This window comes from Corapipo altera, unplaced genomic scaffold (genome assembly GCF_003945725.1).
Source record: "Corapipo altera isolate COAL_440 unplaced genomic scaffold, ASM394572v1 0, whole genome shotgun sequence".
Classification (NCBI taxonomy): Eukaryota; Metazoa; Chordata; class Aves; order Passeriformes; family Pipridae; genus Corapipo; species Corapipo altera.
This window is the reverse complement of record NW_020884872.1, coordinates 1,493,182-1,506,856: the sequence shown is the minus strand read 5'-3', so window position 1 is coordinate 1,506,856 and position 13,675 is coordinate 1,493,182. Positions and strand designations below refer to the sequence as shown.

Genomic DNA, 13,675 nt, shown 5'->3' with positions numbered 1-13,675 from the left:
ATCTAATACCAAATCTAATATCTAATAACAAATGCCTAAATATCTAAAAATCTAATACCAAATTTAATATTTAATATCAAATGCCCAAATATCTAAAAATCTAATACCAAATCTAATATTTAATAACAAATGCCTAAATATCTAAAAATAAATAGTAAAAATGCCTAAATTTCTAAAACCAAGGGGTTCAAGAAGAAAGGGTAAGTTAGGTGGCAATTGCACCTGATTTTCAAGGGTCAGTCCTGCTTTGTAATAACTACAATACCCTAAACTTGGAATAATTAAAAAAAAAGTAGTGTATAAAACATTGCAACAATTGCTTCTAAAAAGGGAAAAAAAAAAGTTAAAGTGGCTAAGAGTAGCAGAAAAGGCCAAAAATTCTTGTTATGTGTTAGTTTGATACTTTTAAATAAGAGTTGCATTGCTAAATCCATTTCCTACAGAAGTTAAAGTCTTATTGGCTTAAGGCTCTAGAAGTTATTATTTTGTGTGCTGGCTGGAACAGAAAGACTAAACTGGATAATGCAGTTTAGCTAAATATCCCTTATTTAAGAGGGATTTATAATCCCTTATTTGCAGTTCAGATTAACCCTGGTTGTCACTCAGCCAAGTAACACGTGCAGTAAGGGAGTGTCTGTTATCTACTTTCTAAATTAACCAATTTATAATTATTATTAATCTAAAATGTAAACAGCCTGAGTCTCTTTGGCATTTTTGCCAGTGAAATATAAGAAATTTTAATGGCAGTAGATTTTTTTTCCTAAAAAAAACCAGCCAAAACCCACCTAAAACCAGCAGAAGGGGACATTGGCACCACTTGCCTTATAAACTAACAACTCCTTCTCCTAAGGTAACATTTATTTCTTAGGTAAGAAATACAGAATCCTCATTTTTGCTGGCAGTGCTTTGATTATTTTTTTACCAGGAAATGTGCTTAGAAGGATTTTCCTGACTCAGGAAAGAGGATAAGCCTCCCAGACCCAGGAGCCTGCAAAATGAGCTGCCACTCAGGTATTTATTCTCAGTACATGAGTTTTATTCTGAGTGTCCAGGCTGACTCAGTGGGAACATCACTCCCCTCCCAGAATGCTTTTAAATCCCAAATATCTGTCAAGTCATTTTGAATTAAGTTTTCATTAGAAAGGGGAACTTGCCCTTTAAAATAGGGATGGGCAGAGTGTCACCCTTGTGGTGCTGGCAGCTCCAGGGACACAGCAGGACAGTTGTGGGACAGGGAAGAGGAGTTCAGTAAATAAACTCTAAGCAACAAACTGAGCAGAATATTGAGAAAAAGGCAGAAAGGGTTCTTTTTAACTGCCCCCTCAGATGGCAGATCAGGGCACAGAAACACAGAATCACCAAGGCTGGAAATCCCTTCAGGATCATCCAGTGCCACCCTCACCCAGCACCACCAGGATCACCCCTAATCCATGTCCCCAAGGGCCACATCCAGACACCTCTGGGACACTCCCAGACACAGGGACTCCACCACCTCCCTGCGACACTTATTCCAAGGCCTGAACACTCCTGCAGGGAAAAATTGCTTCTGATATGTGACCTAAACCTGCACTGGTGCAGTTTGAGGCCATTTGTTCTTGTCCTTTCACTTGGGATGTGGCAGAACAGCCCGACCACCCCTGGCTCCCCCCTCCTGTCTGGGGGTTGCAGAGCCAGAAGGTTCCTCCTGAGCCTCCTTTTCTCCAGGATGAGCCCCCCCAGCTCCCTCAGCCCCTCCTGCTGCTCCAGCCCCTTCCCCAGCCCATGGATCCCCCCTGTGCCCCATCCCCACCTTGTCCCCCAGACCAGAGCACTGAGTGCCATGGCCAGGCCTTCCTGGGACACCTCCAGGGCTGGGCACTCCAAACCTCCCTGGGCAGCCCCTGCCAAGGCCTCACCACCCTTTCCAGCAGGAAATTCCTCCTCCTGTCCAACCTGAGCCTCCCCTGGCACAGCTGGAGGCCGTTCCCTCTCCTCCTGTCCCTTGTTCCCTGGCAGCAGAGCCCGACCCTCCCCCGGCTCCCCCCTCCTGTCAGGGGGTTGCAGAGCCAGAAGGTCCCCCCTGAGCCTCCTTTTCTCCAGGCTGAGCCCCCTCAGCTCCCTCAGCCCCTCCTGCTGCTCCAGCCCCTTCCCCAGCTCTGTTCCCTTCCCTGCACACGCTCCAGCCCCTCCATGTCTCTCTTCCATGAGGTTCCAGACCTGGACACAGCCCTGGAGGTCCCTCAGCAGTGCCAGCACAGGGGGACAATCCCTGCCCTGGGCTGTGCCCACACTATCCCTGATCCAAACCAAGTTCCATTGTCCTCTTGCCCCCCTGGGCTCATGCCCAGCCCCAAAGCAGTGACCAGCAGTGAGAGGAGCAGTGAGAAGCTCGTTACCTATCTCAGGTTTGTCCAGGAGGCTGATGAGGATGCGGAAGGGTTTCAGGTAAGCCTGGTGCTGCTCCTCTGTGTTATCAGACTCGGGGAATTTCTGATGCAAAATTACAATCAAACTCTAGTAAGAAGGAAAACATCAGAATGTTACACATCAAAGAGAGATTGTTGTTTTATTAAGTGCTGAAGTGTTTCTAAATTTGATTTTTGTTTAGGACCAGCTACAAATGGAGCTTCGGTTTTCCATCCAGGGCAGACAAATCAATGGCATCTCATCATCTGTTCCCAAGGGCTGGCATTATTCAGAGAAGCATTTTTCAATAATTCAGGTAGTCCAGCAAAGATGCTTCCCTTTGGTTTCCTTAGATTCCATTTGTATTGTGACCACATAAATATTGGGAGAAATACAGCCCAGCAGGCACCGAGAGAGATGAAAATATAATCACCAAAGGATGTTATCTTTGGGGACAAAAAGTGAAGGACAAACCAAGTGGCAGAGAGAATAATTCTGGACAGTTTGTGCCAATATTTTAAAGGGTCATGAATTTATCTGTGTACCAACCTCAACCAAAAGATCTTTAGAATATTTCCCAAAGAAATAAACAGCCTGGTCTTCAGAAGTTGTGGAATCTGGAGCAAAAGTACCACCTTTAATATCGGAGCCTGCAAGAGAAACAGAGGCAGCAGGAGTAGAGAGGCAGCACAGAACACTGAAATCACACTGCACTTTTAACCTTTTCATTTCAACACTTGGCTTGAAACTAATTGTCCAAAGACATGGTCCAGTTTGAGGCATCCAGATACATCCAGTGCAGCCCATAAATCAAAAGCAAGGCCAGATCCAGTGATGGAATCAGCAAGGGCAGCCTTCATGCAGCTCTTGCCCTGTCCCTTTTAGCCTCAGTTAAAGGAGGCAGATGTGGGGAAGTTGTAGCTCTCTTATCCTGGATAATTAAGCCTGTGTGGGAATTACCAGACTATTACCAGAAGAACAAAATTAAAAGATTGCTCCTTTCAGTCCACTGAGCCACTTCCCAGCAAGCTGTGGATGGGACCACAAATAAATCAGATACCTTGGGATTTGGGACAGAGAAATGAATTCACCTCTGAAGAGAAGAGCTTTTTGCCAAATGAATGCTGAATTTTATTTAACCCCTAATAAATGGAAAATAAACAACACTTTTATTTTATCCTTATTTGTTAACTACTGAAAAAGTTAACGAGTGCTTAAAAAAATTGCCTTTTTAAGCATTGCTTGTTCTGCTCTCATGCATTCAGAATATTGACTATCCTTGGATTTTGGACAGTACCTAACAACCATGCATACAGTCTTCTGTTGAGGGACATGTCTCTCCTCAGCAGTGTCTGGGTTGCTGCTGACAGGATGTAGATGAGATCAGCCCTGGGCAGCAGAATCGTGCTCTCATTGCAGTCCTGGGGTGGAAAACAAAGATATTTCAGCTCTTTGTGAACACTCAAACAAGTCAAATTGGGTTTTTTTTAACTGGGGATAATTATTGTTTTGAAAAAAAGGCAACAAACATCAACAACAAACTACTTTGTATGGTAAAAATCTCAAGAAAGGGAATGTGACACGACTGTGATCACAGAATCATGGAATGGTTTGGGTTGGAAGGGACATTAAAGATCTTCTAATTCCAATCCCCATGGGCAGGGACACCTTCCACCAGCCCAGGTTGCTCCAAGCCCCGTCCAACCTGGCCTTGGACACTTCCAGGGATCCAGGGGCAGCCACAGCTTCTCTGGGAATTCTATCCCAGCCCCTCACCACCCTCACAGCCAAGAATTCCTTCCCAATATCCCATCTAACCCTACTCTCTGTCACTTTGAAGCCATTCCCCCTTGTCCTGTCCCTCCATCCCTTGGAAACAGTCTCTCTCCATCTTTCTTGTAGCTCCTTCAGGTCCTGGAAGGTCACAGTTAGGTCACCCCAAAACCTTCTCTTCTCCTTAACACTTAAAAACATTTGCTGTATTCAAAATACTGCCTGTCCTACCAGGTAAGTTGGGAAACAATGGGAACCACTCCTATTTCAAGTTAAATTTTCTCCCCTAGTCTCTACCAGAAGCATCTTAGTTTAGTGCAAACAATCCCAAATGCTGAAATCCTACTTGAAAAAGCTCAGTATTTATTCCACATGAGTTTCTCAGGCCTAAATACTTCAAGCACATCCCAAATATCACAGAATAACCCCTGTGAAATCATATCTTCAGGCACATCCTTTGAAGAGCCTGAGAAGCAGCAGAGTCTCCTCCACTGCTGATGGGGCACAAGAAACCACAAAATTCATTGATTTTGAAGGTACAAAATTCAGCTTTTTGGCAACAACAGAGGTGGGAGCTGGGCTGGTTTCACACAACACACCTCCCATGTGACAATCCCAAAATAGTCCTCTTACCAAAGCTGTGTAAAATGGGAAGAAGAAGAGAATTGCTTCCAGAGTGTTCCTCTGCACAAGGACATTGGAATCCAATACTGACACACACAGAGACTTGATCTGCAAAAGGAAAACAACAAACAGTTTTTTACTCCTTATCAACATTTAAGGTACAATTAAATAATCACAAGAAGGAAAGGAAGCAAACTTGGTTACTTGTGAACAATATTTATTTCAAATAAGAGGATAATTTAATAAACTGAGCCATTTAACTCCTCCACCCAAAATGAGTTCAATTTTTGTGGATACTATTAAAAGAATGGTTAATATTTAGGAAATACTTGATTTTGTAACAATATAGAAAGTCTCAGAGTTACACCACCAGCTACCAGACAGGACGTGAAGCCTCACAAAATGTAGATATACAAGCACTCTAATTAGCCCACAATTATCCCATCCCTCAAGTTAACATGAACTACCACCTGCTGAAGATTCCCATTTTACTGGATAAATAAAAAGACACTAAATTGCAGAATTATCTTGCAAAACTGACTTTGGGAACTCCATGTTAAACACTGCAAATAGCGTATCACAGAAAAGCTGGTCTTCAGGATTAAATTTCATTTAAGTAATTGTATCAAGCAACTTCAAAGCAAGGACCTTTCAGCCTCTTTCTCTGGCTTCAAAATGTTTATAAGAGCCTGTTGTTGTTCTGACTCAATGCAGGGAAGGCAAGATAATGTGGTAGATAATGAACTTACTGTGAGCTTGTGATCTGTGCCAAGCATGTACTTCTGCTGCTTCCCAGACTGCTCCCTGTTGATGTGGCTGACCACAAAGAGGGAAGCAGGAAGCCTGATGGATGGACTGACCAGGACACTACCCCAGAGAGCTCCATAAAACACCTCCTGGCCCATCAGCAGGGAGAGCTTCACCAGCAGAGCATCTGTCCTGTAGGGAAATATATTGGATTTGAGAAAAAGAGACCTTTGTTGGTTCAATTTTGCCCCAAGCAAAGGCAATTACCCACAGAAATAGTGCTGGAGCTGATGTAATTTGATGTAATTTAATATCTTTGTTGATGATTTAGATGAGGGGATTGAGCCCATCATCAGCAAATTTGCAGATGACACCAAGCTGGGAGGGAGTGTGGATCAGCTGGAAGGCAGGAGGGCTCTGCAGAAGGACATGGACAGCCTGGATCCATGGGCTGATTCCAATGGATGAGGTTCAATCAGGCCAAGTGCTGGGTCCTGCATTTTGGCCACAACAACCTCCAGGCTGGGCCAGAGGGGCTGGAGAGCAGCCAGGCAGGAAGGGAGCTGGGAGTGGGGATGGACAAGAAACAGAACAGGAGCCAGAGTGTGCCCAGGTGGCCAAGAAGGCCAATGGATCCTGGCCTGGATCAGGAACAGTGTGGCCAACAGGTCCAAGGAAGTGATTCTTTCCCTGGACTCAGTGCTGGTGAGGCCACCCCTGGAGTGCTGTGTCCAGTTCTGGGCCCTCAGCTCAGGAAGGACATTGAGGGGCTGGAGCAGGTGCAGAGGAGAGCAACGAGGCTGGGGAAGGGACTGGAGCACAAGTTCTATGAGGAGAGGCTGAGGCAGCTGGGGGGGCTCAGCCTGGAGAAGAGGAGGCTCAGGGGAGACCTCCTCACTCTCTGCAACTCCCTGACAGGAGGGGGGAGCCAGGGGAGGGTTGGTCTCTTTTCCCAGGCAACCATCAGCAAGACAAGAGGGTTGGGTGTTCAGCTGTGCCAGGGGAGGTTTAGGTTGGAAATTAGAAAGAATTTCTTTCCAGAGAGGGTGCTCAGCCATTGGAATGGGCTGCCCAGGGAAGTGGTGGATTCTCCATCCCTGGAGGTGTTTAAGGACAGACTGGATGTGGCATCAGTGCCATGGGCTGGGAACCACAGCGGGGTTGGATCCAGGGTTGGACTTGATGATCTCGGAGGTCCCTTCCAACCCAGCTGATTCTGTGATTTGATTCTCTTATCTTTGTGTTACCAGCGTTGCCCTTTCCTGATCACAGAGACACAGAATGGTCTGGGGTGGAAAGGACCTTAAAAATCACCCAGTTTCACCCCCTTCCATGGGCAGGGACACCTTCCACTGGCCCAGGTGATTTTGTACAATCAGACAGGAAGAACCAAACCCACTCAATCCTCTGTCCCTGTGCACAGCCACTGGAATTGGGTTTCTGTCCAAACTTCTCCAGGAAATACCTGCAAACATTAAGCCCTGACCAAACTGCTGCAAAACACTGATGGTGAGAATTGGGAAAAGCTGAATTGGAAGCAATTTCAGCTGATGTCAGACCCTGAAAGGTAATTTTAGCAGTTTGGGAACTGGAAGTTATCCTAAAAATCTGTACTTTGCAAATCAACAGGCTCGATTTTGAAGGCACTGGACAAATAAAAATTAGAGATGTGAACTCCCCATTCCTAGAGCTGTCCAAGAACAGGCTGGGTGGGGCTCTGAGCAACCTGGTCTGGTGGAAGGTGTTCCTGCTCATGGAATTTTAATCCTTAATATTGAAGATTCTGAAAATGTTCAGCCTCAATATTGAAGAAGAATTTAAAAATCCATCCAAGGCATCTTCTGAGAAGAGATCTCGGTCTTGCAGAATTATTACAATGAGTAAACTAAAGAAAAGCTTCCCCTTGTAAATTTTTGCATTTCACAAACTAACATTAAATGGATTTTTAACATAAATTTATCACAGTTTATTGTCAGTTCCTGTCTCTGATCTTGCCTGTTCAAGGCAAAGAGGAAAATGATGCCCCCAAGAATAGGGAAGAAAGGTATAAAACCAGGAGTTGGCTCTTGGAAGTTCACCTGCAGTTCCCATTAAACTCACTGCTTCAAATTTAGTCAAATGATACAGAAATACTGGAAGGAATTCAGCTGCTCTCTTGTGTTATGACATTTAAATCGAATTTATTGGCAGGGCAGGCACTGGTTTGGGGAGTCAGGTTAATTATTCAGGAGTTCAGAGGAGCTTTGAGAAACAGTTTTTATTCCTTTCTCTCAGCATATTTATTTTTAACCCTCCTTTTTCTCTTCTCTTCTGCTCCTGAGATGAAAATAGAAGGGGAAAGGGTTTTTCTGCTTCAACATCTTTTTGGGACCCATCATTTTTCCACTTTTAGAAGCTGTTTTATCCATTTTTCTGAGAGAGATTTTTTAAGAATTCCCTAAAAACACAAAATACTGTCCGTTGATTTTAAATTAACACTTAATAATCGATATTACCTGTCATAAATTTCTGATCCTTCTTCCAACCCAGGCAGGAGCCCAATGACAAAAGCTTGAAGACCAGGCAGCAGGGACTTTTGGAGAGGAAGAAAATATTTCTCATACAAGCCCAGGAGAACAGGCCTCACTGACATTGCTGCATTTGCCAGCAGAGGAAACAACCCAGAGCTTTAAAAAAAAAAAAACAAACACCCAAAAAAAGGACAAAAATTAGTCAATTAAAATAGACTGTGAAATACATATGTCTTAGGATTAAAAAAAAATAAATATAAAATTACCTGTACAGGAATAAATCCTTGGCAAGCCATTTGGTCCCAATGATCTTAAAGATGATTTCATAGGTTTCCAAGGCCTTTAAATGCACTCCACTGGGAAGGGCTGGATGCAAACACTGGGATAATCTTTTACTGATGATCAGCCTTCTTGGCAGGAGAGAATATTTGAGGTTACTCTGAAGAGCCTGTGGGAGAAAGGAGGTGAGAATAAATGGCTGTAATGTAAAAATATAACATGTAGGATGACTGCAGGACAAAGGTTTCCTAATAGCGTGGGGAAACGTTAAATCCATTCAAGAGTTTTCTCTCATAAATTAATTTTGTTGCACTGAAACAGCAGAATTTGAGCTTTCATGTGGAATCAGCCATGAACAATCTGGAAAAGCCTGGTCTTACTTTGCTTAGATGCTGGAAAAGGAGGCCAAAGGACAGGACAGGGACAGGGGATCCTTGTCCTTTCTCCAGGGGAAGTATGGGAGTGACAAGAAGAGCATCTCAGCTTTGAAGGGATGAAGAAAGAATTAAATATCTATCATTACTCATAAATTTTCATTTCATGGATAGAATCATGGAATGACCTGGCTTAGGATGGACCTCAAAGCTCATCCAGTGCCACCCCTGCCATGGGCAGGGACACCTTCCACTAGTCCAGGTTGCTCCAACCTGACCTTGGACACTTCCAGGGATCCAGGGGCAGCCACAGCTTTCCTGGGAAACCTGGGCCAGGGCCTCCCCACCCTCACAGGGAAGAATTTTATCCTAATAGCTGAAATATAAACAACAAACCTTCTGACCAAAGCAGACATGATTAAATGGGACAATAACACCTTATCTGGAATTCTGTGTGGAATTCAGTAAGTTTAATCACCATTCTCACCGTCCTGATGTGGAAGTAAAAGACCCTCAGGGCAGGGAATGGGTAACAAAGTGCTGCAGACAAGGCCAGGTTTCCAGGGAAAAAATAAAATCTCCTTTCTTTGGAAAAGTTACTCCTTTCCTAGAGCCACCAGGGCATGTCAGCAGGGTAAAGAAGTTGTCCCTTTAATCCAGAGACAACCAAAAAGAGAAGTTGCAGGTCAGTGGCACTGTCTGCAAACACAAACAGATGGAAGTTCGGGATGTTTTCAGGCAAATCCTTGGCTCTCCCCAAGGTTAAATCATGGTCTTATCCTCCCTAATTGTTTTCAGCTTGAGAAAATGTTTTGGAAAACCAGCAGAGAAGGGAACCAACCCTGTAAAAAAAACCCAAACCAGGTCAGTGACGATCCCAAAGTCACTTGAACGCTGAACACTCGGCAGCAGGAAGAGGAGGAGATAAAACCCATCACCCTCCACCAAAACCAGCTGTTAAAAAAGAGCTTCTGGTAATAAAATTGACTCAACAACAGTAAACAGAAATGTCCCCCCATCCTGGTTCACACACAGTGCAGCTGGCACTGGGAGCCAATTTATTTCCTTCCCTCCCTCCCCTGGATGAGCAGATTTTAATGGGTAATAAAAATTAGAATCCAAGAATCCAGCAGTGCTTCCCACACGTAACTAAACCAGGTTGTATCTGTGGAGTTACCTCGTTTATATCTTTGATATTTGAGAGATTTGCCCATTTGTTACATGAGTAATGTTATTTCAACATTAAATATTGATATCTTGAATACTTGTAATGACTTTGAAGATTGCTGGGAAGCTGGACTTTGAAACATTCTATTTATATACTTGGCATGTATTTGCCCACACCCTCTGTATATAGAAAAGAAGTTAATTACATAAAAAGGATGCCAGTGGTAAATATTTTTTCCTCTCAGGCTTCAGACTGAACAAATATTATCTTAATATTCCAACAGTTCAAATTTAAATATCAATTAGGCAGAAAATGAGAACATTCCCTGTCTTTCTCACAGAAAATGTGATCCATTACAGAAATAATGTCTGGAGATGTCTGGTTTGGCTCCAACATTTCCTAAGGATATGAAGTCAATCTCCACCATCAAATAACAACCCCCCTTCACCAAACATCAGGGACAAGGGAGGAAAACATTTGGAATCATGGAATGGTTTGGGTTGGAAGGGACATTAAAGATCATCCGGTGCCACCCCCTGCCATGGGCAGGGACACCTTCCACTATTCCAGGTTGCTCCAAGTTTATCCAACCCGGCCTTGGACACTTCCAAGGATCCAGGGGCAGCCACAGTTTCTCTGGGAATTCTATCCCAGATCCTCACCACCGTCACAGCCAACAATTCCTTCCCAATATCCCATCTAACCCTGCCCTCTGTCAGTTTGAAGCCATTCCCGCTTGTCCTGTCACTCCAGCCCTTGGAAATATTCCCTCTCCGTCTTTCCTGGAGCTCCTTCAGGTCCACAGTCAGGTCACCCCAAAACTTCTCTTCTCCAGGCTGAACAATCCCAACTCTCTCCAGGCATATTAGGAATTAGTGGATATTCAGGGATAAATCAGTTTAAACTGTTTCTCCTGGGTAACTCAGAAACCTTCCCATGTCCAAATTCCAGCAGGTGAGACTTAACTCAGGACAACACCACATTTATGTTCCTTCCCCTCAGCAATCAGAAGACAAATTTCTGATTTATATACATTCATATATTTGCATATTATATATATTTATATATTATATGTTTATATTTCTATAATATATATTTATATTTTATTTCATATATTTTATGTGTTCATTTATATGTTATATATAAATGAAGAATGAAGATTTGAAGACATTTATTATGACACTGTAATCATAAATCATATCCTAAAATCATAATAAAAATGTTGAGATTTTCAGCTTCTGAGATGAACCTTCCATCCCAAAAAAACCCACAACCTTCTTTTTTGTGGCTTGGGTGGAAGAAACACACAACTGGACACGAGCCACACTTGCCAAGATTTAACACTTTTCTGACAGTTATCTCTGATTTTCCAGCAGATAAAGGGATTTTAAACCACTTTCCAATCTCTTGGAAGATTCTGGTTGCCCCAAAAGCCCTCCCAGGCCTGGCTGGTGCTTTGCTGGAAGGTTCAGCCCCTCAAAAGCTTCCCCAGAACTGCAGCGACCAAAGGATTTTAAAAGGGTTGAAAGGTATTAATTAGCAGAGGGATCTAAAAGTGTTCATTGAAATAAGAGTGACATGATAACACACATAATTCCAAATGCTCCATCAGCTGCTGGGAGCTGACAGGTAAAGCTGATTTTTAAATATCCTGAGCTTCCAAAAGTGAAAATAAAAAAAAGAATCAGTTGATCTGGTGTGGGAAGAAGCCTGGTTTCGTTGGCACTGTGGGGAGATGAAGATCCCATCCCAAACCAGGGCTTCCAGGTTCAGGATCCAACACTAAATAACATAAAAGGATGCTCAGAGTTGCTTTGAAATTGAGATTTAAAGGTCCATTTTTGGACTTTTTGGCCATTCTTTGCACCTGTGCCTTAAAACAAAACCAGACACACACACACACAGAGGAATATTTGCATTTCCACAGTTACTGGTTTAACCCCTGCACCACCAGAAATCAGAGAGATCCATTAAAAATTGATAAAACCCCCATGCAAATCAAGGCAATATTTTTATTTAATTAACCAGAACTCCATTTATAAGATTTTCCTCAACTAGGAGATAATTCTTCAGTATCTTTAGTTTTAGACAACAGTGGCTGGGAGGGCAGGGGGAGGAGGGAGAGCCCCTGATTCCATTTTCCACTGATTCGTTTTCCAAGCCAAAAGAATTCCAAATAGAGCTCCAGCTTCCAGAAAAAAGACCAGCAGGAAGTTGGGAGAAAAGAGTAAACTAGGAGGTGGAGTTGTATAAAAAAGGAGGAAAAATGTGTATAAAATATGCCTAGTCCTGCATGTTGCATTTGTCCACGGGTGTGGTGAAGTTCCATAAAGCAATGAAGAGGTAATATATAAATATATATTAAAATATATATATTTATACACATATACATAAAACTATATAAAATATATAATTATATATAAATTTATAAAATATAGATAAAATAAATATATAAAATATATATAAAATAGAAATAAATATATAAAATATATAAATATAATATAAATATAGTATAGAAATATAAACATATAATATATATAAAATATAATATAAATACATATTCTAGAAATATAAACAAATATTATATATAGGTATATAAAATATATAAATATATATAATATACCAAAATATGAATATATAAAGATAATAAATTATATATAACTAATATAAATATGAAAATATATTTTTATATGTGTTGTCATAAATACAAAAATATATTTAATAAATATATATTTAATAAATATTTATAAATATATGCATATAAATATATAAAATATGATATTAATATATAATATATAAATCTATATTATATATAGATATATAATATATATAAATATATATAATATACAACTATATGAATATATATAAATATAGTAAATTACACATAATTAATATAAAGATAAACATATATATTTTTATATGCATTGTCATAAATATAAATATATTTTTAATAAATAAATATAAATATATATTTAATAAATATATAAATATATACATATAAATATATATAAAATATAGCATAGATATATATTGTATGATTATAAATATATAATATGCAAACATATGAATATATGAATATGTATAAATACAATTAATATATATAATTAATATAAATATAAACATATATTTTATATATTGTCATAAATATATATTTAATAAATATATATAAATATGTCTTTAATAAATACATATTTAATAAATATATAATATAGTATAGATATATTATACGAATATACATATATAATATTCAAATATATGAATATATGAATATATAAATATAATAATTATAATTAATATAAATATAAAGATACATTTTTATATATTGCCATAAATATAACTATAAATATATATTTAATAAATATATAAAAAAATACATATTTAATAAATATATATAAATATATAGAAATAAATAAAAAATTAATTAAATAAATAAATATAAATATTGTCCTCAGCAGAAAGCAAGTGGTGTTTGTGTCTGAAGTTCAGGCAGCAGTGGGTGGGAAGCCCTGGCAGTCTGAGCTCTCCCTGTGAAGCAACTGGTTTAATTAATGGCCACCCTCATTAAATCTGCTCCAGAAGAATCCTCCTTTTCTCTCCCCTCAAGAACAGCCAGATTGTGCCCTGGAGTGTTACTGGCAAAAACAGACAGCAATTGTGCAGCTGCAATGATTTTGGGGCCTTGCTTTCCCCTTCTGAGGCAAGAAAAGCCCCCCCCCCCCAGAAACAAAAAACAACAGACTCATTTTCTACTGAAAGTTACCTTTTTATAAAAAAAAATGCCTTTGAAATTGCAGAGTAAAGATTAAAACTTGGTG

At 40.5% G+C, this 13,675-nt stretch overlaps 1 protein-coding gene across 4 annotated transcripts in view; it reads right to left on the bottom strand.

Annotated features, from left to right (window-relative positions):
• DOP1B (DOP1 leucine zipper like protein B) overlaps positions 1-13,675 on the bottom strand; it is a 48,723-nt gene that overhangs the window by 28,090 nt on the left and 6,958 nt on the right. For all 4 annotated transcript variants that reach the window (XM_027634586.1, XM_027634611.1, XM_027634591.1 and 1 more), the window contains exons 3-9: positions 8,306-8,487; positions 8,025-8,195; positions 5,532-5,721; positions 4,792-4,890; positions 3,683-3,806; positions 2,935-3,035; positions 2,376-2,493 (exon numbers count right to left, since the gene is read on the bottom strand). In XM_027634586.1, the coding sequence (XP_027490387.1) occupies positions 2,376-2,493; positions 2,935-3,035; positions 3,683-3,806; positions 4,792-4,890; positions 5,532-5,721; positions 8,025-8,195; positions 8,306-8,487 (985 nt within the window). The remainder of the gene's footprint in view (positions 1-2,375; positions 2,494-2,934; positions 3,036-3,682; positions 3,807-4,791; positions 4,891-5,531; positions 5,722-8,024; positions 8,196-8,305; positions 8,488-13,675) is intronic.